Source organism: Patagioenas fasciata, chromosome 5, assembly GCF_037038585.1.
Source record: "Patagioenas fasciata isolate bPatFas1 chromosome 5, bPatFas1.hap1, whole genome shotgun sequence".
NCBI lineage: Eukaryota > Metazoa > Chordata > Aves > Columbiformes > Columbidae > Patagioenas > Patagioenas fasciata.
The window spans coordinates 28,360,286-28,386,675 of record NC_092524.1 but is presented as its reverse complement, the minus strand read 5'-3'; the positions used below and the strand labels follow the sequence as shown (position 1 = coordinate 28,386,675).

Here is a 26,390-nt window from a genome sequence, read left to right as displayed (position 1 = left end):
CTTCTGTGCGGTTTTTGTTCTGTGACTTCCTGCTCAGGACAAAGTACCTTTTTTCCATTTTTGGAGCATAGACAAATTCCTTTCTTGTGTCCTCACTGAGAAGGAGGCACCCCTGGAGCCAGCATAGCTTGCACTTTTATATCTGGAAATCTCAAAACCAGATTTCCTGTAAAGCGAAATTACTTTGAGTATCAAGAACAAAACATTAAGGTGATATACTAATTTTCGGTATAATTTCATAAATTGCTTTGAAGTATACACTGTCAAGCTTTTAAATATCGTACCTGGGGAGTGCAAAGGCTATTTAGGGTAGTGCACAAAGGTGAGCAGAGCGCTACAGACCTTCCAGTATGCTTAAGGGAGGGGAAAAGATAAATGTTTATTTAGTGGGAAGTCGATGAAGAAATGGAACAGTGTTAGAGAATAAGAAATCTAATTCTTGTTTTGAACAGACCAAGACTAGTGTCTGTGGGATTAAGTAGGAGAACTAGCTCATGGGATGTGAGGATTGAAGCAATTTAAAGGCCATGCTGCAGAGTCAGGTCATATTGTTTGCATACAGAAACCTCACCAAAATGTAAATAGAAGGTGTTAGGTATCAGACTGGTTGCTAAAGCAGATGACTGACGAGAGAGTAGGAGTCTCCTGGCATGTAAGGCTCTCTGGTTTGTTTTAAGGTTTTAAAAAAATATTGGCAAATATAGTTGTGACATGTCCTGAAATAGAAGTTATATCCTCTCTCTCCCCAGGGAGAGGGGCGGTCTTGGCCTGCTGGTCCCAGCACAACTCTGGAACAAACAAGGTTAATGGGTTTAAATCAAGGCTTCCCACTTGCTGATTTAAATAATGATTAAAATCGATAATTTAAATGTAGTTAATTCAACCTTTATTTTGCATTTGGTACTTTCTTTAAAGGAAGGCTTATTCTAACTGTTCAGGCTAATCTATTACTACTTTCTGCTAAACAAGACGATACAGTGTTTCTTAATGAACCCATTTGTATTGTTATAAGACAGTAAATGTTTACATTAGAAAACAGTCATTTGTGTTGACTAGGTGAATAGTTTCTTTCCTCATGACCTGTTTAAAATCTCTTTTGAATAATAAGGTCAAATTAAATATTCATTTCTTTTTCTAATTAGATTATAATCATGCACTGGATATACTGGAGTGTGTGCTATTAAAACGGACTTATTGTAACAGGATGGTGTTATCTGTACTTCGCAAAATGAACTGGTTGTTTTCGGTCGTCATGTCCTTCCAGATCTTAGAATGAGCATAAGTCATCCTCCCTTGTCTTGTTTTTATTCAGAAACTGGAAAAGAGAAACAGCTCTCCCTCAGTTTATGCTGCCTCCCATAACTTTGAGTAAACTGAACTAATTTCATAAGTGAATTGAAGAAACAAATCTTTCATTAAAAGGGCAGAAGGATTAGTTTGGTACTTCAGTGGATTCTGGTTCTGTGGACTCAGTGACTTTCTCAAGTTTAGGAATTATACTCTTTTAACATTCTCTAGCAACTGTGTGCTCCTTGGATAGATTGTGCATTTGTTTGTCTAAATTACTGTCTTAGGCTTTATCATAAATTGTTATTAACTTAGGAAATAAATTTAATTAGTATAATCTTGAGAAATGTGTGTAAAATCCATCTAGAGGAAAATGTTTGGAATTTAAATAGTCTTATCTAGGGCCCTTATAAAATGAGGGCAAAGAGGTAGACTCATGCAACAGCTCTGAAGTGTATCTTGGCTGCCAGGGTCATAAATGCAGAAATGTGCCAGCCCCTGCAGGATTCCACATGCCGTGCCAATGAATTTTCCTGGAGGATTTTACATGTCAGGCTGCCAGGTATGCACGCGTAGTGGCTTCTTGCATGGCTACCAGCAGGAACGCATGTGGAAATGTTTGTGGGCACGTGAAGTTGCATGGGAGCAGCCCTGGACACTCGCTGTGACAGTGCTTGCCTTTCAATCTATGCACATTGTGTACACAGAGTCCTGGGGCCAACCCTTTTCCCCAGTGCCCTCTGGCTGGCAGAGTAGAAAGAGAAGCTGTCACCTTGTCTTCAGGTACTGCCTTTGTGATCCTGGTCTTCTGAGTGACTGCTTCCCACCCTCTGCTGTTGCCTGTGCGGAGGAATAATCTTGTTTTCTTCTGAAAGGGCCAGGAAGAAGTTTGAAAGATGGCTTCTGTATTTACAACTGGTGAGGGGGACAGATTCTCAGGCATCTGCAGGTCTGGGCAGGAAGCCCTGGGGATTTGATTTAAGGTCCATACAGCCTGCAGACAGGCAAAGTTGCACTGCTAGACCTTTAAGGAAGGTGTCAGACTCGCTTCCTTAGCAAAAGAAGAGGGCACTTCTATTGTGAGGAGTGTTTTAAAATGTAAAGCTCTGATAAACATAGATCGTAGCATCTGTTATCTAGGTGTGTTTGAGAAGAGGGGACTTAACTTTCTGGGCTATATGGGACTGAAGAAAAATTTTCCTTTGGTCTCCAGAAAGCTCCCAAGTTGCTGTTTGTTTTCCTAGAAATAGAACTGGAGTGGAGAAAGCAGAAACCTTTGCCTGAAGAAAGCATGAATTTTCTCCCTGTCACCTGTACTTTGAGGGCATTTTGTATCATGCTGCTTCTAAGCAGCAGCCTGGGGTGAATGCTGAGGAAAAAACAATAAGAGACTGCAGACTTTGTCCTCCCTCATTTCAGTATCATCTCCAACTGCTACTCCCTGATACTTGCTCAGGGTGGTGCCTTTAGCAGTGTCCTAGAATCTGTGGCCATCCCCACCCTTCTCCCTTGATACAAGGATCAAAATAAGACATCTAGCCACCTGTTGGCTTAGCCCCATTGTCCACTCCCACACACTTGTACACATGCTTGCGTTTTCCAGCACTCATCTTGGGTTTGCAATTATTTCTGAGAAGTCAGGTGATGTGAGCTGTCAGTCTAATGTTTGTTTGCTTGCTTCACGCAGACCCTGTTGCAGCGGCAGTCTTTGCAGAGCCGCTGGCTCCTTGTTTGTCCATGGGTCCTGTGGTGGCTTCCTTCTTGTGGAAGGTGGTGCTGGAGTTGGGAATGGAGTGGGCTTCTTGCAGCATGTGGCTTGTGACAAACTCTGACAGTTTGGTGGTTACGTTCTTTTGCCATTTTCTATTAGAGCCTTTGTGCAGATTTTCAGTCTGTTCTGGGCTTTGTTATTTGGGCAAAAGAAAAGCATTTGTCTGTTAGCACCTCCCATCTCTTTGTGCCTTATTAGGGCTCCTTTGGGATGGATGAGGGTGAGGCCTCCTGGGCGATTGGGGATAACCGTCAAGGAGAGGCAGTGGCTCTGGTTTCCCATGTGGTGGGTGTGCTGTGAGTGCAGCCATTTCACTGGCCGGTGTTTGAGCGGTGGACTCTGTCCGGCTCTGGACTGTTTTCCAGCTGAGTATTTGTGGTGATGTCAAGCAGTGTGAGAAGGGAACATATCTTGGCAGGACAAAGTCTGCAGAAAGTTCAGCTCCACGTTTGGCCAAGAGCCTTGGAGGGAATGAGATCTGCACACACATTCTGCTACACAGCCTGTCACACGCCCTCTCACATGCTCCCTTCCTGTCACACAGATCCTCTTTCTCTCATTTTCAGACCTTTAACACTTCCTTCTGAGCTTCCATCCTGTGCCTTTATTAAAAAAACAAAAACAAAAACCAAAACAAAAACCACCAAACAAAACCCTCCTCCTTATTTTGCTGTTACTGTACCTTGTGTTTAGTTGCAATGATCCCCAAAGCAGAAATAGACCACACAGGCCAGGATCCAGAGTATTAACGTCAAAAGCAGGGCAAATTTACTTTGCAACAGAGCTCTTAATAGTCCCTTATTCTGAACTGCTCCCCTGTGCTGGCCTTCACTGTGTTTCTTGGCAACTCTTGTGATCTCTCTTCTTGCTCTGCTCTGCTACAGTCTGCTGGCTGATCTAGGTTTGCCTAGGTACATCTGCTGCAGGGTAGCAAACCCTGCCTCTCTTCTCTCATAAGAGCAGTCTTAGGAAAACCTGCCCAAAATATATCCCTGATAATGGATGGGTGGGGAATAGACTTAACAGTCAAACTTACTTTGAAGCAATTTAAAACTCCATTCCAGTATCCTTCCAATGTGTTCTTTATATGGGTATTCCTGTAGTACTGTTGTTTCTTCCTGACCTCTGTGCTACATCTAGGGATGATATTTCTGTGAATGGGAATTGGTACTTTTCCCTTACTGCCCTTAAGGGAATCTTAATGAGCTTCCTGCCTGTTTTGCAATCCAGTACTGTATTTCTGTTTTGTTTGTGAGCAGTAGTATTTGTTTTGATTGATGCTTTTAGGTGGGATGGTGCTTGCATACTAAGTGCTCCATAGATACATTATAAAAAGGCTGCTTCTCAGACACAATCCTGTTTCAGTTATGGTGATCGCAGCATGTTGCTGAAGGTACTCTTGGGGTGGGAGGAAAGGAAGAAATCAGAAAAATGAAAAAACAATTGCACCATAAACAACCCCCCTATTCTTTTATTTCCTCTTTTGACTCTTAGTCTTCATGTTCTTTTATTTCATAACTGCTAGAGGATGCAGAAGACCAGTTTGAAAGAGAAGGTGGTCTGTACAAGGGTCTAGGAGTTGAGGGCTTTTAAGTTCTCTTCCTGGCTTTGCTGGCATACATCCTAGAGCTTTACTTGACCTTGGTCATCTTGTCTTCTTGGTAAAATATTGCAGCTCCTTCTTGCTGCTGTTACCTGTATTAGTAGTGGTTCAGTGCTGACAGTGGATTGGGCTGTGTACTGCTCAGAGGGGACAACAGCAGTTTGATATACTGATGTTGAAGAGATGGGGTGAGACAACCTGGCCAGCTGAGCAGGTTTCCCTTTTGTGATGCCAGCTGATTGAAGGCACTTGGCCAGAATAGACATAGGTCATGAAATGTTATTCCCTGACTGCATAATTCAGTGGATATGAAAATATTTGCAAAGAAACAGTCAGGTAAACAGTATGGTATGGTATGTCGTGTGTTCTTGTGGGGTTTTTTTGTTTGGTGGGGTTTTTTTGTTGTTTTTGTTTGTTCGTTTTGGTGGGGTTTTTTTGTTTGTTTGTTTTTTCAAAAATATTATAATTTTCTACATACAGAAAGAAGGCCTGCAGTGCTCTTTTCTAGGCATAATCTAGTTGGTTCTCTTATTGCTTACAGACCAAGTTTAACCCTTTTCCCTGGCACCTCCACTATCAAGATGTTATTTTGGGTATTCATTCATGTGTTGTTGTTGTGGGTTTTGTTTGTTTGTTTGTTTGTTTTTTAAATGTTCTGATCTCTTCAGTTTGGAGATGGCATTAGGTTGACATCTCAAATCCGCCATGCGTCAGACTTGTGTTCCCTGAAGCAGAGCTGTAGCATCTGTGGGACTGAGGGTCATAAAGCAGGAATGTAGGATCCAAGGTAGAGTTTTCTTTTGTTCTGTAATGTGATGCCCCCATGGAAGTCCACAATGATTGAAGAGAGAGGCTTCTCTAAGACTTTTTTTTTCTCCCACTTCTGTGCAAGCTTCATTTAAAAAACCCAGCTTTTTGAACCTGGCTGGTTATTGCCATTAGCTCTGATCTGGATGACACTGTGTGCTTACTGTCTTTTTTAAACCCTGTTCTCTGGGAAGACTAAGGAAGCTCTGAGTCTTAACTGTTGCTTTGAAGAATGGCTGGCTGTTATGTTTTGGATAGCTGTGTGTAATTGTGTAGAACAAGGTATTGGTGGCTGAGTAAAGCTAGAGAAGGAATCCAGAAAGAAACAGTCTGTGGGCATGTTTTCTATTCTGCCATGCAGTGGCATTTATAAGGAAACTATGGTGGTGGGGTCAGATCTCATTTTCAGCCTTCAAGTAGGACGTGATGAGCTGTCACTGCACCTAGGATGTTTTAGAGCTGGTCAGCAGCAGCAATAATGAGCTGCAAACATATCAACTGCAATTTTTCAAAGCGGGGTCTTGCTAGTTAGCAGATCATTTTGTAATAGAAAGTCTTCTAGGTTGCTTGGACACTTTTTACATTTGATTTTATTCTTTGTGCGTGTGTCTGGTATGGTTAGATGTGCAAAAGAAGTGCTCCATTAGCCAATACAAGGGTCCTACGAAGAAAAACAAACATGCAGATCAAAATCACCTTTGCATAAGTAAATTTAGATGTGCAAGCGAAAAACCAAATAAACTGACTTACTGGTGGGATAGCTTAATTTGCTTGGGGAAATTGTGAGTGGTACTGGCAAAAGAATGCTGTTGACATTTTAAAGTGAGTTTCCATAGGGAGAGTTTGCTGACAAACATATTCTGTAGACAAGGCTCCAGGCTGGATCCCCTCCCTTCCCTTTCTTCCCATGGAGTGGCAGAGAGCTGCCCTTTGCTCCCCTGCTGGCAGGAGAGGGCAGCTATTCTGCTTTGTGTGCTTCATTCTTCTGGGAGGAGCACAGATGGGATTTTTCCTGGTCAAAGCTCGTATCAAAGCTTCAGTTGTGCTTCCTGCCATCTGAAGGTCAGTGCTGATAGCGGTGTCGAGCTGTCAGTGAGCTGGATCTGCAGGCAGATGTGGGGGATTATTGCAGTTCAGCTACAAACAGCAAGTTCTGCTTGTGTTCGTCCCCATGGTGCTGCAGAAGCTGGTGTCACTCTGAAGTGGCTGTGCTCAGTCTGCTTCCCATGTCAGGATGCTGGCTTAACAGCTCATCTGGCCAGACAGACCTGAGAAAGCTGTCTGGCAAAACAAGAAGTCACCGTTAGAGGGGAGGGGAAGGTGGGAGGAAGCTGCTACAGTAACATCTACCTTGCTGTAACCCAATGCATGCCCTAGTTTTTGCTGTTCCTGAGGCATTTATACACTAGGTTAGCCAGAAGCTTGAAGGCTTGAGGTGGCAGTAGAAAGCCTAGAAGGGGCTGGAGCTTTGTTACCCAGACCTGACTTGTGCGGTTTTAAAGAAATTTAATGGCAGCAAGGTGGCCACATCACTCCTGATATCAGTTGTTGTTAATTTCCAGTTCATCAACCAGGGAAAAGTCTATCCTCTTTTACCATTGTCTCCTCTCTCTCTCTGCCTCTTTCCCTCTCCCTTTGCCAGAGGGACTGATACTTCCATGCAAACAGGAAGGGAGGCAAGAGGAGCCCTCTGCGCAGTGTGAATGAACTCCAGTAACCTTGTCTTCTTTTTCCTCCTTCCAGATGCAGGACCACGGGCATCTGGCAAGAGGAGGGGAGGAAACAGCAAGGCACAGCCTGTTTCAGGATCTTACCCACCCTGAGATCAGTCACACAGTTACTCTCTTTTCCTCTTGTTCCTTGTGTTGACATGGCACTCTGGTGAGGCAGAAACTGAGGTGAAGACAAGGGCAAACCCAAACCCTCAGCCTCTGACAGGCAAGGAATAATGAGAGGCAGGCGAGGGGCAAGGGAGCATCTCCCACTGGATAAGGCATGCGAACAGGAGGGCTGACTTGCTGAAAGATTGCTGGTGGGCTGAGGTGTTCCTCTGCAGAGCTTGTAGGTTCTTGGTTGGGATGGAGTCGGTGCATTCTGTCTTCATCTAATGTACAGTTTGGGAAGCCCTGTTCCCAAAATGGGATCCACAGGCTGTGTAGGAGAGAAATATTATGCTCTGAAAATTATAAACAAGGAGTGAGTTTGGGCTTTTTTTATGTGGAGCGAAGCAGAAGTACTTTGGGCTGGTTCTGCCCTGAACTATTGCATTCTAATTCGCTTTGGTAACCAGTTTGTTCAATAGAGAGACTGCTTTGTTTCAGTCCTCTATTTCTTCTCACTTGAAGTAAGGTGGAACTGGTTTGGAATTTCTGTTGCTGCCAATGTTTCTTTATAATAGCATACTCAGTGGGTCAAGAGCATCTAAGTTATATTAGTTACAGATTCAGAAATGTCTGCAGACCTCTTTGCATTTCTGTTGTAATGTAAGGTCTAATTTTGGAAGGAAAATTATGGAGACTGCCCTCCAGTTTCCCGGAGCTCACCTTTAGGGTGTTTTGCTGTAATTGCCTGACTTTCCCTTCCTCAGTTTCCCTCTATTCCTTTTAGGTGTACCGTCTTTTGGAATAATGCCTTTCATCCTGCTGTATGCCATTGTTACACCTTCCTGCTTCTCCTTCCAGTACACTTTCAACCAAGTGGGACACCCAGCAGATGTCACGCTATGTGTTGAGGCCAGACTAAAGCCAAAGGAAGTTCTTCACAATGGCAGTTGGGTGCTGCAGTGAGAACCCGGTAAAGCTCAGGAATGCACCAGTTCAAAGGGGGAGACGAATGCGGGTGCAAAGGCCATGCCAACAGTCAAGAAAGTCATGAGTAATAATGGAGCTGGTCATCAGCAGGAGTAAAAGCCAAAGTAAGAGGTGTGGGGGGTGCTCTTCTAAAACTCAGAGCTAGAGAGGCAGAGGTGAGAATAAGACCCTTAAGTTGGGGGCAGGAAACCAGGATGGAGCTGCCCATCCCTGAGGAGCAGGCTGCACAGCCTGGCTTGACTGGTAGGGCTCTTGTGCGTAGTTGGCAGAGGTGGCAACAATTGCAAGGCTCACAGGCCAGTGCTGCACACGTGGGCAGCTGCTGATGGTCAGCTGAACCTTAGCTCAACAGCAGTCAGGATGCTGTAGCATTTTTGGGGCTGACAGTGGCTTGCAAACTTCTTCCAGCAGTTGTCTTTATGCTTCTGAGAGATCAAAATGGATAATGTGATTTCAAACCATGTCCCTGCAGTTCTCTGTAGAGAGAAATTTACAGTGGGTGCACAGACCTGAGCTTCATTCCCTGGGAGGTACGAAACAGTTTGTTCAATTATTTGTACACATACTGTTCAAAATAATTCTTCATGCTTTCCTGTTGCATGGCTTTGCACAACTTGCATTTTAGTGGTTTGTCCCTCACATTGACAATCTGAAGATGATTATTTTTCCTCACAAGTTTTAACAGTTTCACATGCAATGTTATTTTGTTTTCAAAGTGACGGATTTGCATAAGGTTATTTTTCTGACCTGAAAGGTACAAGTGTCTCTTTCAGTATCTTCCTAATTGGAAGCTGTTATAGGTGTACTTCTGCCCTGCTTACAGATGTACTAGCTGCTCTGCATTTCTTGGGAAAGGTGATGGTGCAGAGAGAAGGAAGAGGAATGAGCCAGTATGAGCTGGAAATAACCTTTTGTTTCTCTTGAGACAGCTACAAAGTAGTACCAAGTTCCTTGGGGAGGTTTGAAAATACACTGACTGCTACACCAGAGATGGTGTAGGAGGAGCATTATGTCACAAAATACCGGTTACTCCTTATGAAAGGATTGGAACAGTGGTATCTCCGGAGGGGCTTAGTTCTGTGCTGGTGTTGTAGGGTCCTGTGAAATCTCAATCTAACAGTGTTTTTTTCTTGGCTATTTAGATCTGCAGCCAGCTTTTGATACCCAAGGTGGCATCACTACTGTGCAAGTTGTGCATTTAGATTTCAGCAGAGACTCTTATGCATGGTTGTGAACCTGGCTTTCAGAGGTAGATTCAGATTGTGTATTGGCGCTTGTATTGCATGGCAGAACGTGTTTAGAAGCCAAAATGCCAAATGATATCCCTGATTTAGGTACCTCTGAAAGACAGCCCTTCCTGTGTGATCCATTTGTTCACCCACAGCCTGTTAGGCCCATGCACAAAGGCACAGTCCTGTTGACACACAGCTGTGTGATGCATGAGCACAGTCATGCTAACACATGTATACAAACGTAAGGTCTCTTCTGCTTGATGCTGACATGCTGCAGAGTGCATGCTTGTGATTCATTATGGAACTGAAACATAACCGTGTATTGTACCCTGGCAGAAGGCTGTAGGATTTTGTAGTTTACACAACCAGGACTCTGACCAGTAAATCCTGTTTTGAAAGATCCCAGAGGCTTGCACAAGCTTCCTAAAAAGCTACTAAAAGGGATCTGAACATTCAGTATTTGGAGGTAAAGGACCCATTGTGCTGTTCCTCTGATTATTCCTGCACTCTACAGTACAGTTTTTTCCAGAGATATACTTGGTTTGGTTCCTGATTCTTAAACTTCTCACAGAAAGCACCAAACAAGAAATACCAGGGAGAGGACAGACCTGTTTAGCAGAAGTGTCACAGTAACTGCATCTGGCTCATTTGGTTTCTTTATGTGCTGTGCTGCCCAATGCCATCTCCTTTACTTGTCCTTGATGAATGTGGGACAGAAATCAGGCATATTCTGTAGCTTTGTGTCATCTTGATGACAGGTCAGATCAAAGACTCCCAGAAGAGTGCATGGCTGCTTCACCTGGGCTTGGAAGAGGACTCAGCTGAGGGAACGGGGTGGCATGAGACCGTTGTTGCTGGAGGAAGTGATGAATGTTTCTGGCACTTGGGTGAGCGCCAGGGCCGCCACCTCTAGTCTCTGTTACCAGTATTTTCTGTTGCCAGAGCACTTGGGACCATTGGTATCTGAGTTGTTCCATTGTCTCAAACAAAAGGGAAAGGGAAGAAATGGAATAGAGTGAAACTGGTGGTGACACATTTTGGACATGTTTAGTGTCTCCTTTGAGACATAGGTGGCAAGGGCTGGCAGAAAATTGTTTCCCTTAGCCTTTCATTTATATCTGCTTCCTCATTGGAGCATGTCTGCTGATCAGGTTCCTCTGTTCTAGATGCTGTGTTAGAGAGAAGTAATTGCTTCATCTTTTGTCACTTGGCCAGTCCTGGTTTCTAAAACTGACAGAGTTGAGACAGATGGTGGGAGGCAGCACAGCAGATTATGTCAAGAAGGCAGTGTTCCTTCTTGCAGTTGTAGCTTGCATCACCCTTCTACAATTTTAGTTAAAGTGGTGGTGCAAATAGGAAAATGTGAGCCTCTAATAACATGATTATTAGTATAAAAAGTCGAAGATTTTTAGTAATTTGAAAACAATCGTCATCTATTTCTGTGAAAACTCACTCCCTGGCCTAGTTATACAGCCTCTCGCTTGCATGTTTGTGCAGAAAATGCTAGTTTAGATTTCTTAGCACCAGAGTGCTGCTGCTTGGACAGTTTTCCACAGCCTGCAGCTGTTACTGGATCTACAAAAGTAAAAAATGCTCCGTCTTAGGAGCAGAGAAATCAAGCAGCTTTGCCTCTCTGGCCCATTCTGTTTTGGAAAGGCTGGAGGCTGGTGCACGAAGTAGGAACATGTGGGTTGGTTTTACAGCATGAAGAACGGTGGCCGATAGGCCTTACCACTCACAGTGTCCCTGGTGTGCCTACAGATTTATACCCTGCTCCTTGCTGGTAGCTGCAGACTTCTCAGACATTGCCAGGAAGTCTGTAGTCTCTTCGAAACTCTCCTTTGGGCTCCAGATGTCCTGCTGACAGCAAGTTTCGCTCTTGCCATGTCAGTCATGGTTGTGTGAATGACATAGTTTTGAAATCCCATCAGGCAGTACCCTCCTCTTTTGCTTTTCTGAATACGTCGCAGTCATGACTGGATTGCAGCAAGACTGGGTCACTGAATTGAAGACAGTGGGGCCTGAGGACTGTCACTCAGTCCCTCAACTGGGGGATCAAACTCTTCCTTTGAAAAATTACTGCAGTACTGCTGCTGGTGATTCATTCTGCACAATAATTAATGTTTGAGTGAGTCTTCTGTGTGGTTTAAAGGAATGTGGAGTTGCACTAGGGGAGCACACTTAGCTTTCGTGTTTCGTGCTCAAACACGTTCAGAGACATCTGATACCAACACTGGTGGGGAGCTTATGTGGGACTAGGAATACAAGTCAGATTTGGGTTTGTTTCAGCGATGTTCCTATCTCTGCTGCTCTGTGCCTCTCCACAAGGTTTTCAGTTGCTGCAGGATTTACTGTGGAGACTCTTTAGAGAAGTTGCTTGTGGTAGCCATCTTCCTTTGAGGACTCTTTGAATTGGTTGCAAATCACTTCAGCTACATACAACTAGGTTGTAGTCTCCCACAGTAGCTCTTCTTCCTTTCTCTGGCTTTGAGTTTCATATTTGCTGCTGCTGCTTTTATCATAGATAGTCTGTTTCTCTGGTGGTTCGGTGGCTGTGTGCACCAAAGGGGAGTGAGCTCCAAATTGCTTATACAGTCTGAGGCTGTTTACGAAGATCACATGATGTGCCCTGTGGTTTTGAACACCTGCATCTATTGTCTGTCACAGTGTAATGGGAGATGGCAGGAGCTCAGCAGCCTTGACTATATGACTGCATTTATACTTGATGACTGTTTCAGAGTACTGGGAGGGGGGCTAGTTTCTGGAAGTATTGCTTTCATCTTTGCCTTTGGCATTCTGAGAAAAGTTGCAAGATCTGGTCCAAATACCCAGGAGGGAAGAAGGGACTTGGGACTGTGCTCCTCTGCCTCTTTCCAGCCAGCACTGCAATGTGTGAGACACCTGCGCACTTGAGGCTTTTGTATCTGGGCTGCTGCACAGCTTTCTGTCACCTCCTGGATTTGTCAGGGAGTGGCAGGCTTCCAGCCCTGAACTCAATCACTCAAGTTAAACTGGTACAGACCTTTAACGTAGTTGCTTTTTAAATCAGTTAATCCCTTTAGCTTGCATTGGTGAATCACTGAGTTAAGATCAACTGATCAAATGCATGTCCAATCAGATTAGAGGTGTTTTCATTAGCAGTTTGCATCAATTTCACTAAGTTTGTGCAATCAAACCAGTAAGGCCTTCTTTGTACAGGTAGGGCTTTTTGGAAAAAGTGATTTGATTTAATTTCCAGCTTCAGATTCTGTAGTGGCGTTAGTTCTGTATAATAAAGATACTTTTCAGTATGGTTTTGAGGTTCCAGAAAAGGGTATCCTCAGAAGGCTGGTGGTGAATCTATTTCCTGAGGGTGGTGTAATGGTCATTTCCTATAAGTGTGATGTAAGCTTTCAATTTGTTGCTGTAGGTGAGGGTAGAATTTGTCATCCTTGTCTTTGGTACATCATTGATCTTTGGCATAGCTTTTGGCTACTGATATTAACAGAGAAAGCTGATGTTTTATAGTCTTTGCTAAATTGTACCACAATTGTCTTATACAATTTTTTTGTGTACTCTGCAGTACATGCCACAAAATGCAGAGCAGCTGACAGCAATGAGCTGTTTGTTACTGGAAGCTTTAACAAAGGCCACTGGTTGTAAAGTCTGGAATTTCCTTTGTGCACACTTGGAGAGGTCAGGGCTGAAGTCCCCTGGTGGTTTTAGCAGTAATGGAGACTCATCCTGCTTTGATAAAGATTTTGACAATATAAAGACAGTTGTGCACCTGCATGGGCTAATTTCGTACCTTTAGGCACGGTTTGTTAAAATACTGTGTTTCAAGATAATAGGTATTGATAAAATGGTTAATTGTCCGTTTTAATAAGGAAACAACCTTGAAGGTTGCTTGTGATGCAGCTTGTTATAGATTTTGGGAGTTAACAGCTTCAGTAGTTGAACTCTTGCCTCTTTTGCATCTGTTGGTGGTTGGGGTTTTTTTTGCCCTTTTTTTTTTTTTTTTCACAGGTGCTGCTTTTCTGACTTTCAGTAACAGAGAGAAAATAAAGACCTTGAAGAAAGACGCCTGCAGCCCCTTGCTCGGCAGTAACAATGCTGCAGCGATGACATTATAGCAAGCCTTTCCTGTGTGGCCTCCATGGGTCCCACTCAACTCAGCACACAGGATCATGGGAAGAGGGTGGCAAGTGTATTTGAGATGGAGGAGGAAGGGCTTTCGCTCTTCCCTGGCTCAGAGAACCCCCCTGAGCCTGCAGGTATGGAAAAATTCTTACTAAATCCATGCAAGCTAAAGGCTTTCCATTCTTTTCAGCTGCAAGCAGAATTGATACCTGGCAAAATTTTAGGGCGAGTTCTGCTGTGCATGAGGTTCCCAGGGAGAATGCCTAAGAATAGAATCAGTTATTGATAGTTGAAGATGACTGGATTTATCCAGGTGATAAATGTGTTGAATATTTTGCCTGTTTGACCTTCTAGAGGCTCAGTCTGTGGCAGTAAAGTTGATTTGTTTTTATTAGACTTATCAAAAGCTGCTGAACAACAAAGCTTTACTACTAGGCAACAATCCAGCAAGGGTTAGCGATGCAAAGAAATGATAGATTCTTGCAGATTCATATAATGGAAAGACAGTAGAAATTTCTTCTACACATTTCTTTTTCTGGGATGTATATATCCACAATAATGAAGCTTATCGTGCCACGATATTTTGAAGCTACATGACATAAAAGAGAGAGGTAGCAGAATCAAACTTAGAGCAATCTGCCATGTGTAACTGAGGTTAAAAGAGTATCAAGAAATAGAATTGAGATTTTGCAGTTACAGTTGTTGCTGACAGACACAGTTTTCCACTTCCAAACTGTAAGAAGGTAGAGTGTAACATCTCTGGACAGGTAATGGGGAAAAAAACAGAAGCACAAGTGAGGTGTCTGGCATAGTGTTTGTAGCTTAATGAAAATATGACAAATAAATGTATTTTTTGAAGAGCGAGGCAGTGAGCAATCCCTCATATAAAAAGGAGAGGTGATCTGAACATTGAACTAGGACTCATCAGTGGAGTAGAGGCAAAGAGAGTAATTGAATGGTGGAGAGATATTACTCAATAAAAGTCCTTAAAACAGATTCGAGGACAGGAAAATCAAACAAGTGATAAATACCTTACAGAAATTCAAGAAAAAAAAAATTAAATAGGGGATCTACCAAAGAAGGGGGACCCTGATGAGAGCTAAAGGTGCACAGATGGCATTCACGCTTGATATGTCTCAAATTATTTCTCTTATCTTTAACTACAGAAAATGAGCTACATGACTGAAATGGTTAGTCTTCAAAGATGGAAATTAATTTTCATAGATCAAAGAATAAACCTGTCTGTCTCAATAAAACAGTCATAGGAATGGTAATCAGACCTTTATGTAATTATTTAAAGACAACTAAGAAATCCACAAGATGGGCAGATCCATCTTGTGGAAATAATTGGATTTACTCTGCTGCCCCTCAGAACCATAGGAACATCATTAGAGGCTTCTGCAAAGTTATTATAACAGTTAATATATATACAATGGCAGACTAGGTAATTTGAAATAACTGTAGTCATTGCATAATTTCCTCTTGGTAATAGATTATGTGAAGAGAAATATAGCAGAAAAAGAGAGGGAAATATCAGAGACTTAACCTTTCTGATGACATTTGCCTGCTGTCCCATCTGCAATGAGAAGTGCAGGCCAAAATGAGTGACCTCCAGACCTCTGTAAAGTCAATGGGATTGAAAATCAACACCAAGACACTAAAGACTGTGAAAACCAATATGTAGTGTAGAACACTAATAATAATTTCTGAGACTGACCTAAAACTGTTTGCCATTTCAGGAACTCGAGCAGAATAGTAAGCATAACTGAGAGTACAGATAGCAGTATTAAAACCCTGTGTACAAAAATAAGACATGCTGTTGTAACCCTGTAGCTGATCAGGAATTGCCTTGTTCTGCAAACCAATCCCTATGAATTAACTCCGGTGTAAAGGCTTTCCAGGCATATCTAAACATAATCTGGAGATTTATGAAGACATGCTGTTAGTAATCTTTATGAACAGCTGCTACAGAAGAATCTATAATATCTGACATACAGAAAAATATTTGCACTGTGAGCTGTGCAGAAGGACATGTGAGATGTCAATGTGGCTACAATTAAATGGAATAAAGAGAGATATGGCTAATAGGGAAGGAATGCACAAATAACTTTGGCAAGCATTTGGCTGGAATGCTTGAGGTCAGTTACGTTGGAGTAGACCGAAGATGTTTCAGAATGCACATCCAATGACAAGATTAAGATCTGTCAGAATGATACAGGAAGAACTGGGAGCTTCTGCATAAGACCATCTGAACAGTGAGGCAGTAGTGAAGGCTCTGTGTTTCAGATGGAATAACAAGGTTTAGCAAATAAACTGTCAGTGTGAGAGTACTTCAATTTTAGGAGTGGGGCACACTCTTCTTGAAGAAGAAATGATGGTGTCAGAGTTCCAAAGATCCACAGCGCTTGGGCACTGTGCTGCTTGCAAGCTTATTGCCCCTACCTTCACAAAGTTGCTGTCTTATATTTTGACAGTTTCCCCAAGTGTTACAGGGATTACCTACTCTGTCTGCTTTTTGTAGGATCACAGTTTCAGCACTCGTTTTCTGTCACTATTTGACTGCTGAACCATTTTTCCTTATCCTTGTACATATGGCAGAGAAAATAGAAGAGAATCAGAGTTGAATTCTGAAGAAAATTACTTTCTGCACAGTCTTGGATTTCAGCTCAACTTTTTTGCAGCTATTTTGCACATTGGTAACTTAATTGTCACTCCTGCTGATGGAAAGTGCAGAAGAATATCTGGCCTGAGTGTGTTTTAGCTCTTTCACTCTGTTTTGGAGGGAAACAAGTATGAAGCTATATCTGCTTATATAGTTGTGCTGTAACTGTTTGGATTATGTCAGTAGCTGGTTTGCAGAAAATATGCTTGCCCAAAAGGGGAGCCTGTGAAATGTAATACTTGATCTTTTCATCCATATGTTTGGGAGACAGTGGGTTTGAGTGAAGATGTGTTACTGTAAGGAATGGGGCAGTCAACTACAAACACCATGCTTCCCTCATATGATATGTGTGGGTTTTCTGTGTTGTTTGTTTTTCCCCCCCCCCCCCATTCCTTTTCCTTGGTACTGTTCATTTTGGTAGAAAATCCCCCCCTGAAGCGGAAGAAAGGTCCGGCCCCTAAGATGCTGGGAAACGAAGTGTGCAGCGTGTGTGGGGACAAGGCCTCGGGCTTCCACTACAACGTGCTGAGCTGTGAAGGTTGCAAGGGCTTCTTCCGACGCAGTGTCATCAAGGGTGCACAGTACGTCTGCAAGAACGGTGGCAAGTGTGAAATGGACATGTACATGCGTCGCAAGTGTCAGGAGTGCCGGCTGCGCAAGTGCCAGGAGGCGGGCATGCGGGAGCAGTGTGAGTGCAGAAATGGTGCTGGCAGGAGAACCATGGCACTGGGACTGGAGGTGTGTGGGTGGGTGGGGGGGCAATGGGCACAAGGAAGAGGGGGTCAGCACGAATGCTTGGGGGTCATACGTGAGCCACGCAGGCTGCCTGCAGAATGTGTGTAGGAAGTCACTGATTGCTTAGCAGGGGTCATGTGAGGAGAGGTGAGGCTGTTAGTGTGCACCAGTGTGCTGAGAGCCCCAGCCCTGCTGTGTTCTTTGAACATGCTGTTTTGTAAGGTCTTGTGGGATATGACATCAGAGGAAAGACTCGCAACTAAGATTTACACATTATCAGTAAACTCAGGCTTCAGTCTGTCTTGTGATCGAGACTGCAAGGTTGGTCACCATGCTCCTTGAACAGGCACTTTCCTTTGCCTCATACAGTGAGCTTGTGACAGAGGTCAAGGGCAGTACCACAGTCCTGCAGCTGTGTTTGTACAGACTCAATCTCATTGCTCCCTTTAGTGAACTCTGCTATTTTTCTTACACAAGCTTTAAGGCTGCTTTTTCTGAATATTCAACAATGTTCCTGCTCACATATGAGGAATGGCCCTAATCTGCCAGTGCATCAAAGTTTCTTCCCTTTGCTGGGCAAAACTGACTGAATGGGTGCTCGGTTAATGTTAAATCTATGTGAAGTCTCCTTTCCTGACATCCAGCACCCAGGACAGTGAGGAACAGAAGGTGTTTTGGAAACATCTCCACTGAGCTGCACCAAGAAAACATTCTGTTCAGTTTTTTCAACGTGAAAAACGGCACACCTAATATATGTAATCAGTATCTTTGTCATGCTGGTTTGTATCAGCATTGTGTGTGCTGTCTTTGCCCCATTTCCCCCTGCTCCTGGGACTACAAAACAGATGTATTTGAAAAGCTGTGTAGCAAGGCTACCAGAAGAATAGCACATTGCTACTCTTCTGTTGCAGGTAAATACTAGAGAGCCTCAGTGTGTTTCTGCGTCTACGCGTTGTCTTAAGTTGAATCCCCACTGCGAATTTGCCTTGTTAATCTTGACAGAAATTGAGACCTTTTTCCTCCATCTGTTTCACTTGGAAGGTCATTCCATAACTTCCCTCTACTAATTGTTGGAAACATTCTTCTAATTCCCAGACTGAAGTTATTCATAGCCAGTTTGTTGTTCTTAAGCCACTGTGAACCATGAGGTTAAATAAATAATTCCTTCACGGCAAACCAACTAACTTAGATTGCTTTGAATTTAGCATGGTATAGAAGATTGCCCATAGGCAGTTTTCAGGATTTGGCAGCATCTGGTAATTTGTTACATTGCTATAAATTCTTTGTGCATCTATGTTCCAAGAGGAGAGACTGAAATTGCTTGGATCAATTACTTCTCTCCTTAAACTAACACTGTGACTAGCATTCTCTAGTCCTACAGATACCCCTTAATTTAGTAATTATTGAATGTCTTTGCTGTTAGAATTGTAATTTTTGTGTGTGTGCACCTGAGCACACATCCTCCCTGTTGGAAGTCAGGGATAAAGGTTACCCTCAGCTTCAAAGTGCTGTGTTCTTTGTCTTTCCCTCAAGTCCTGTGGACTGTCCATTTCAGAATGCTTTCACAGTAGTTTTCCATTTCTTGTCTTCTTGTTTAATGTGATTCTTTTGAGAAGAGCAAGTATGTACTTGCTCAGCTGTGGAGCTGCCTTCCCATGCAGCAGCCATGTTTCCTTGTTATCCGTGCATAAAACATGGCCAAAGAAGCTTTCATCACTCTTTAAATCTTGTTTGTGAAGTCAAGGTTTACTTTTTTAATCTTTGTTCCTGAAGACATGGTTTCTTTCCAGTCCCTTTTCTGCTCTTTGTTTATTCATCACTAACTCATAAGGTGATTCTCTTGAAGATAATACTTGAATCCAGGTATGTCTGGTGGTTTCCTTTTTTTGAATGCAGCTTGCAGATAGTTTTGGCAGCTTTGACTTCGAAAAAACCAACAAACCTCTACATTGAAATCAGTGAATTCTTCGGTTAACATAGTTATAGGCTCTTAACAGGTTTTTGTCTGTAAATTAGCTGATAAACAGTTGGTCCAATCATATTTTTCACAACACAGACCTTTGAGTTGTTTTATTCCTTACAACAGTACATCTAAATGGCATGTTCTGTGATTTCGTGACTGAAGAAGACTTTTAGCCCTACTCCTGAAGGTCTTGTAGTCCTCTGTACATTTTGTACAAAGTTTTTCTTTTGTTACTCACCTTGTGGTATGTTAGTACTCCACAGTGTGCTGCAGATGGGCTGTGTAGAGAATTGTCCTTTCACTCTGTACTGACCTCTCAAGAGGAAAATGAAATGACACAAGCTGTTAATTTAGCAACATCAGAAAAAGATACAACAGATATAAAACACAATGGACATGCCATGGCATGTGAAGAGAGCACCTGTTGGAATGTTATGACATTTTGGGAAATTGCTCAATGGGGAAAGTTGCTGTTGTCTTTCTGAGATCTGCAGTGCATCATGAAGGGAGCATCTGTCCTTTGTGAAAAATTTGTATGTCAGTGTGATCAAAAGAAAGGCAATGGAACAACTTAAATGGGGAAAAGAGGAAGAAACAAATGATAAATATCACTGTGTGTGTTGGTGTACACTCTGATATACTACATACAGGCAGCTGTGATCTCTGCTTCTCCATCCACAGGATGTTGCCCTGTGTTTAGTTGTGGTTTCCAGTGTGCTCCTGTGCTATGATTGATCTCTGACTATTCCTGCTTTAGATGTTTTGTCTGAAGAACAGATCCGACTGAAAAAACTGAAGAAGCAGGAAGATGATCAGGCTCGGACAGTTGTGGTGCGTCCAAACCCTCCGAATCCACCAAGCCCTTCCCACGAACTGACGCCTGAACAGTTGAGCATGATAGAAAAGCTTGTGGCCGCTCAGCAGCAGTGCAACCAGCGCTCGTTCACAGACAGGCTCAAAGTGACGGTAAAAACTCTACCAGTGTACCCAAAATTAAAAAAAAGTGGAGTTTGGGGAGCCAAGGCTGTGGGTAAATTATTTGGGAGAGCAAGAGATACTTTAAGCATTACATCTGTGGGTTAAAGTTATGTAAAGAATAGCAAAAGATGATGTTCCAATGTATCTCATTTTCTTTCTTTTCACTTCATCTTCTCATCTTTCTGCCCTGGCTCCATCTTTCACATATAAATTCTGTCTCATCCCATTCCCACAGCCGTGGCCCCAAGTTCCTGACCCTAATAACCGTGAAGCAAGGCAGCAGCGTTTTGCTCACTTTACAGAACTTGCTATTATTTCTGTGCAAGAGATTGTGGACTTTGCCAAGCAACTACCTGGCTTTCTGGAGCTCACCAGGGAAGATCAGATTGCTTTATTGAAGACATCTACCATAGAGGTGAGAGTTTTGTTCCACCACAACATGTAGTAGCAGAGATGAAAGAATTTGGAGTACCTACCCAGAGAACAGGTTTTGGGATGGCAGGCTGAAGGACCTTAGCTATGGGACTATTACTGCAGTGCCAGGCTGTACTGGCAAAGGGCTGTGGAGGAGAATGAGGCAAGAGCCTTGGTAGTGGCAAGCAGGTATTTCCGCCTTCCCAGAAGCCAGCACTGCAATGGATGCAGCAGAATTTACCTTGAAATTTTTAAGCACTCTGAGAGAAACTGCTTGGATAGTTTTTTGTTTGTTTGGGGTTCTCGGGGTGTGTGGTATGTATGAGTTTTGTTTGGTTTTGTGTTTTCAGAGGTGCTCTGACACTCAGCAAATTATCAATGTTGTAATGTTCTTTCCTGTTTTCAAATCAAGTATATCTATTTCTGGTTTCAGGTGATGTTGTTGGAGACATCTCGGCGCTACAATCCAGAGATTGAGAGCATCACCTTTCTTAAGGACCTGAGCTATAATCGGGATGACTTCGCCAAAGCAGGTGGTGCATTAGACAGGTGTTTCTTCCTTCCCTGTGTCCTTTCATCTTTTTCCTTTTTATTGTGGGCTGCTATACATCGTATGTGGGGCCTTAAAGCTGAAGTCAGCTGAGAAGTTTAGAACAGGACCAGACTGGACCAGACCAATAGCCCTACAAACTTTTTCGTTTTTCTTTTAACATGTGATACTAGCTCAATTCATTTTTATTGGAGCGGGGGAGGAGCGGGGGGGTGGGTGGTATGAACTTGCTTTGGAAAATTTGAACTCTTGCAGCGTGAAAATCTTGCTGTAAGAGTGCACTTAGGGCTAGTAGCTGGTTGTCAACTTCCTTGCTGGTATCAGATCACAACAAATCAAAGCCCAGTCTTCTCTCCTTTGCAAGTATATCACTTGCTGATCTAGATGCATGCTCTGAGTGATGGCATTTGTGTGATTACATTGCAGTTGATATGAAGTCTATACTATGCACTGAAGATCACTGCAGAGTGCTTTAGATGTGTTATAAGCTCAGTATATGATGGTCTGTGGTGAAGTGATTTCTGAAGTCTCTTTTTCCAGGAGCAATGAGTAGCTGTAATCTCAGATGAAGTAACAGGAAGTATGTAGCTTCAGCAGTTCTGAAAATAAGACTTTGGCTGCCCTTCATGTGATTTTTTTTTTTTTTTTTTTTTTTTTTTAAATTCCTTGGCTAGCTAGGTAGCTATTTAACCATTTATACTTGAGGTGGCTTTTATATATAACTTTTCCCTTTAGTCTTCCTGATAGCCTTTTATTAGGAAGGCAAAAAGCAGGTAGCCAGAAGGATCCCCTCCATCTTGTTCATCCTTCTCTGATGCAGTTGTACTGTAGGAAATTAGAGACTTGGATGCTGTTTTGGGGGAAAGGCCTAGAGTTTTCAGCACAACTGTATGACACATAGCACAAAGAGACCTGATTTGACAGTGCTGTGGGGCATTTAAGGCTCTAAGAAAGCCCAGAAATAGCATCATTTTACACTTAGAGTCCAACTCCTCAGCCACTGTTGTTGGTGCTCAACAGCAGTGGTAGGATGTAAAAGGGAGGTTTCAGCCACACTTGAAACATAATGTAAGGGGTTTTCCCTGCCTGTCTTCCCTGCTCTCTGGTGTACTGCAGTGGATTTCTGGCAGCTTATTCTGGGAGAGGGAGGGAGAGAGAGGAGACCATTGTCATTGCCTCACCTTGTTCTCTTCTGTTCATTGCAGGTCTGCAGTTTGAATTCATTAACCCCATCTTTGAATTCTCAAAGGGAATGAATGAGCTACAGCTCAATGATGCTGAATATGCACTTTTAATCGCCATCAACATTTTCTCTGCAGGTAAACAGCCAGGGAGATCTGAAGAGCTGCAGGAGTCAGTCAGAGGGCAAAGAAAGTAGAATTAAAGAAGGTCACAAGCTGAAAAGGAGTACTATAGAGTGTATAGAGTCTAGTGACAAAGGGAGTGTATTACTACTTCTGCTTGGGGTATTCATTATATTCTGAATTTCATAGTGCTGCCTCCAGAGCAAATCAGATTTCCCACTGCTGGAAAGGTATATAGAAAAAATAGCCAATATTTACCTTCCTCATTTAGCAATTGCTATTTTCCCATCCCCTTCATGTACTTGGCACTTCTCTGGTGTGATGTGGGTCATGCAGCACGCGTGACATCTAGTGGTCAAGTGAAGATCCTCTGGAGGTGACACTGGTATGGCTCTGGGCCAGGACAGAGCTTTGCAAAGAAACCACCTCTACTCTCTACTTCTGTTTCTGTCTTGTGACCTGAAAGGTTTGTTGTTTTTGTTTTGTTTTGTTTTCTTTGTTCCTGTTTTCTAACTGGCTCAACTGCTGGAGAGACTTTCCTGTTCACTCCTGAATGGGCAGATTCTTATCTTCACTGGGACAAGAATGTGAGACCAAACACATTAGGTAGTGCTGTTTGGTCTCTCTAACCTTCCACATCTGCAGGAGTCTGATCAGACTCCCCATGTGCAGTAGACATGACTGAGAAAGAGCAGTTACAGAAAACTGATGTAGCTGCTGCAGTCACATGTGACTCCCAGCTGTGCTGGGTGAATGCCAGATGAGGTTTTGGGCAGAGACCATACTGAAGGACTGAGGTGAGGCAGGGATGCCGAGTCCAGTGAAGCTGCCTGTGGCAATCTGCTCACTTCTAACCTGCTTTCTGGCAGACCGACCGAATGTGCAGGACCAGTCCCTGGTGGAAAGGCTGCAGCACACCTATGTGGAAGCTCTTCATTCTTATATTTGCATCAACAGACCAAATGTAAGTGCCTGACCAGAACATCCCCAGCAATGATGCAAACTAATTTTGTGTTTGTGCAGGCACAGTTCCTGCAATGCTGTTTGTAACAGGTCTCTTGCTGCCTATACTCTCGTATTCTTCCCTTCATGGCTGTTTGGCAGCAGCTGTGAATGCAAGATTTGTGAGTTGTCACAGCCTACTGTCCTGTTCCATAGTTTAGCCAGCACAGAAAGCCTGGAGTCTTGGACATAGTTTAGTATTTGTGTTCTTCCATGCTCCCAGAGAATGCTGAGTTTGAGAGAAATCAGGATTGTGGTTACAGTGCATCATCCGGTGTGGTAAGTTGTTTGGGTTTCTTTTTAAGTTTTAGCGCAAATTTAGTAACAGCTGTCTGTTTGTCTGACCCTGCAGGACCGCCTGATGTTTCCACGGATGTTAATGAAGCTGGTCAGTCTTCGGACACTAAGTAGTGTCCATTCTGAACAGGTGTTTGCCCTTCGGCTGCAGGACAAGAAACTCCCTCCCCTGCTCTCAGAAATCTGGGATGTGCATGAGTGACCGCATGTTCCCAGGGCACTGATGTGCTGACATAATGCCATCTCCCAGCCTTCGCTAACGAGAAGCCAGCCTCCCCTCTCCAAAGCACTGAACTCTAGGCTAGGCAGTGCAGGGAGTGATGAGCCTGGGGTTTCAGTGTTGTCATGAGATGATGCAGAAGGCAGCTGGGGTAGATCAGATGGGGGGTTGGTTTCGATGTAGTGCTCATACCCAAAGGAATAACGTGAAACATCGGAAAACAGTAGAAATGAAGACCTTCCCCCCCACCCCTTCCTCTTTCTTCAGAGTCTTTCTTTTCTCTAAGCATGTCCTGAGGGTTTGCCCATTGATCCTCTCCTCTCTTGTTGATTATGAAAATGAATTTGCAGGAACTTGCCAAACTCTCTCTATTGAGAGTAACCCAGCTCAAAAGGTTTCTGCAGGGTCCCCAGTGTACCTGGATCTGAGGAGCTCAGGGAAGTCTATGTGGATGTTCTGGGGATTTCACTGGGTTTCCTATAAATAAAATCTCTTACATCTGCTGCCCTTTACAACAATTCCAAGAGAAGTAGCTGGTATTTCTTCATTATGAGACTTCATCTCTCGAGCTGCCCTTTCATTCTGGCCCTCCTTTGGAGAAAGGATTCCTCTAATGTGTAGTGCCCTTTGTCTAACAGGGAGGTCCCCTGGGTAGGGAACATTTGTACATCAGAAAGAGGTCAGGCATAAATTAGTGGATTTTTAAATGTAATACATTGCAGTTGTATCTCATGGTGGTTCTCAGCCAGTTCACTTTACCTTTGATGTGCTAGCAGCTGGAAAACTATAGTTCAAAATGAATCAGGGCATAGATTTTTATCTTTAGGGCTGGAATAAAAAGATAGGTGGGAAGGACTGTTACCTAGGCTAGGTAGGTGTGGTGGAAGGATCTCAAAAACATCCAAGAATTTGGAGCATGTGGCATGTGTTCCAAGGTGGGTGTGAAGATGTATTGGCCAAGGAGAGGACACACTGCATTTAATGAAATATGTGGGCATTGTGTAAGCTTTGGGCTGCACAACTCTCAGATCATGTGCTGCAGGAATATTGAGTGTAACCAGATCCCCTTGCATCTTCTTCCTTTTGCCAAAGTCTTTCCAAGGTACTTGCTCAAGGTTTTAGTGATGGTCATGAGAGGTCATGGAGGTCCCTCCTGTATGAGGAAAGCCAACTGCTTTAGAAGGACACTTGGGTCTTGTATCCTTTCTTCACTTTGGGCACTGTGAGATCCACACTGGATTTATGCCCCAAGTTCTTAAGTATCCACATCCGTAAGTATTCTAGGATTTACAGCAATATTTTGTCTGACAGAATATACTGTTGTAAAACATGTTCCTTATTTTCCAAGAAACAACATCTTATGGCTGATCTTGGAGATGTAACCTTAAGGATCCTGGTAGCTTGGTCTCATGAGTCTTCTCTGTCGTAGGGGTCTATGTTTGCTTGCCCGGTGAGCATCCCAAGAGTCTAGGTTCACATGGCTCTTTTTTTTTTTTTTTTTGGCTGTGTATCTGAGCGCTCTGCCCGTGGTGAGGGTATCGTGTCCATTTTGCACTTGAGGTTGGTCCCCTGCCACTGGCCTTCACTCTGCACCTTTGTAAAGCACTTGTAACAATCTGTAAAATAATCTGTTGTTTTTTATAACTCATTGCAATTGCAAAAATTCTTGTTTAAATCTGTATTTTTAACTAATCTGTTTGAGAAATGTTAATGTTTATATAAAAGAATAAAGCCTAATACAGGATTTTTATGTTCTCTGTGCTGTCATTAGACTGGAGGAGGGTGTAATAAGTCCTTGATGTAACAAGCTCAAAGCTGATACGAGAGTGACTGTATAGGTTGGGGAGAAGCAAGAAGTGGTGAAAAAGAAATAGCAGCGTGACCACAGGCAGTTTCTTTGGGTCTAGTATGAGGTTTTTAGCTTGGTATGCACCTTGCTCTGTGCCAGAGCTGGCAAAGAGGTGAAGTGGATTTAAGTGCATGTCACGAAGACCATAAATTATCCATACATACCTCACCTTGACTTGTACAACTACATTCAGAATTTATGCCTTTTATTCCATGTGCTCTACTCCATTTTCTGCGTATTGTGGCTTGCCAAAATTGAAATGGGAGTCCAGTGCTCCCCTGGCTGTTGAGTGGATTTCAGCAGGATCCCAGCTGCTGATGCATGAATACAGCAGAAATGATCAGCATAGGAGAAGCAGAGAGCTGTGCAGCATCAGCTGCTTCCTCAGCACGGGGAGATCCTTTGCTGCAATGGGAAAGGAAAGCAGTTGTCAGTTCAGCAAGGCTCTATGCCCCATGCTATTCTGCTGAAGCCTCTGTGTTAGAGTTACAAAATTTAAATTGGAAACTACTAAACCAGAGGAAAAGGGAACAGGAATAGGCTTATAGGAAGCTGCAGCAGGGTATGAGGTGGGAAATAATGAGCAGAGCTAAAGAGTTCAAGCCAGGCCTGGGTGGATTAGAGGGTGGATGGGCCCTACTCCAAGGATTTACTAAAGATGAGGCTGTCAACAGGCAGAGGCCATGGTAATGAAGCTGCAGCTTCATTTTTACATTCATTTTCTTCATTATGAGCTGCATCTCATTTTTATTAAGATAAAAACTGCATGTAATTTTGAGTAATTTTC

General features: G+C 43.2%; 1 protein-coding gene across 4 annotated transcripts in view; it reads left to right on the top strand.

The window, feature by feature from the left end:
* Window positions 1–25,498, top strand: part of NR1H3 (nuclear receptor subfamily 1 group H member 3) — a 30,174-nt gene extending 4,676 nt beyond the window's left edge. For all 4 annotated transcript variants that reach the window (XM_065838281.2, XM_065838282.2, XM_071809139.1 and 1 more), the window contains exons 2-9: window positions 13,516–13,763; window positions 16,713–16,979; window positions 19,747–19,955; window positions 20,203–20,382; window positions 20,815–20,914; window positions 22,137–22,250; window positions 23,105–23,199; window positions 23,590–25,498. In XM_065838281.2, coding sequence (XP_065694353.1) covers window positions 13,646–13,763; window positions 16,713–16,979; window positions 19,747–19,955; window positions 20,203–20,382; window positions 20,815–20,914; window positions 22,137–22,250; window positions 23,105–23,199; window positions 23,590–23,736 — 1,230 coding nt within the window. In that variant the 5' untranslated portion in view covers window positions 13,516–13,645 and the 3' untranslated portion in view covers window positions 23,737–25,498. The remainder of the gene's footprint in view (window positions 1–13,515; window positions 13,764–16,712; window positions 16,980–19,746; window positions 19,956–20,202; window positions 20,383–20,814; window positions 20,915–22,136; window positions 22,251–23,104; window positions 23,200–23,589) is intronic.
* The last annotated feature ends 892 nt before the right edge of the window (window positions 25,499–26,390 follow it).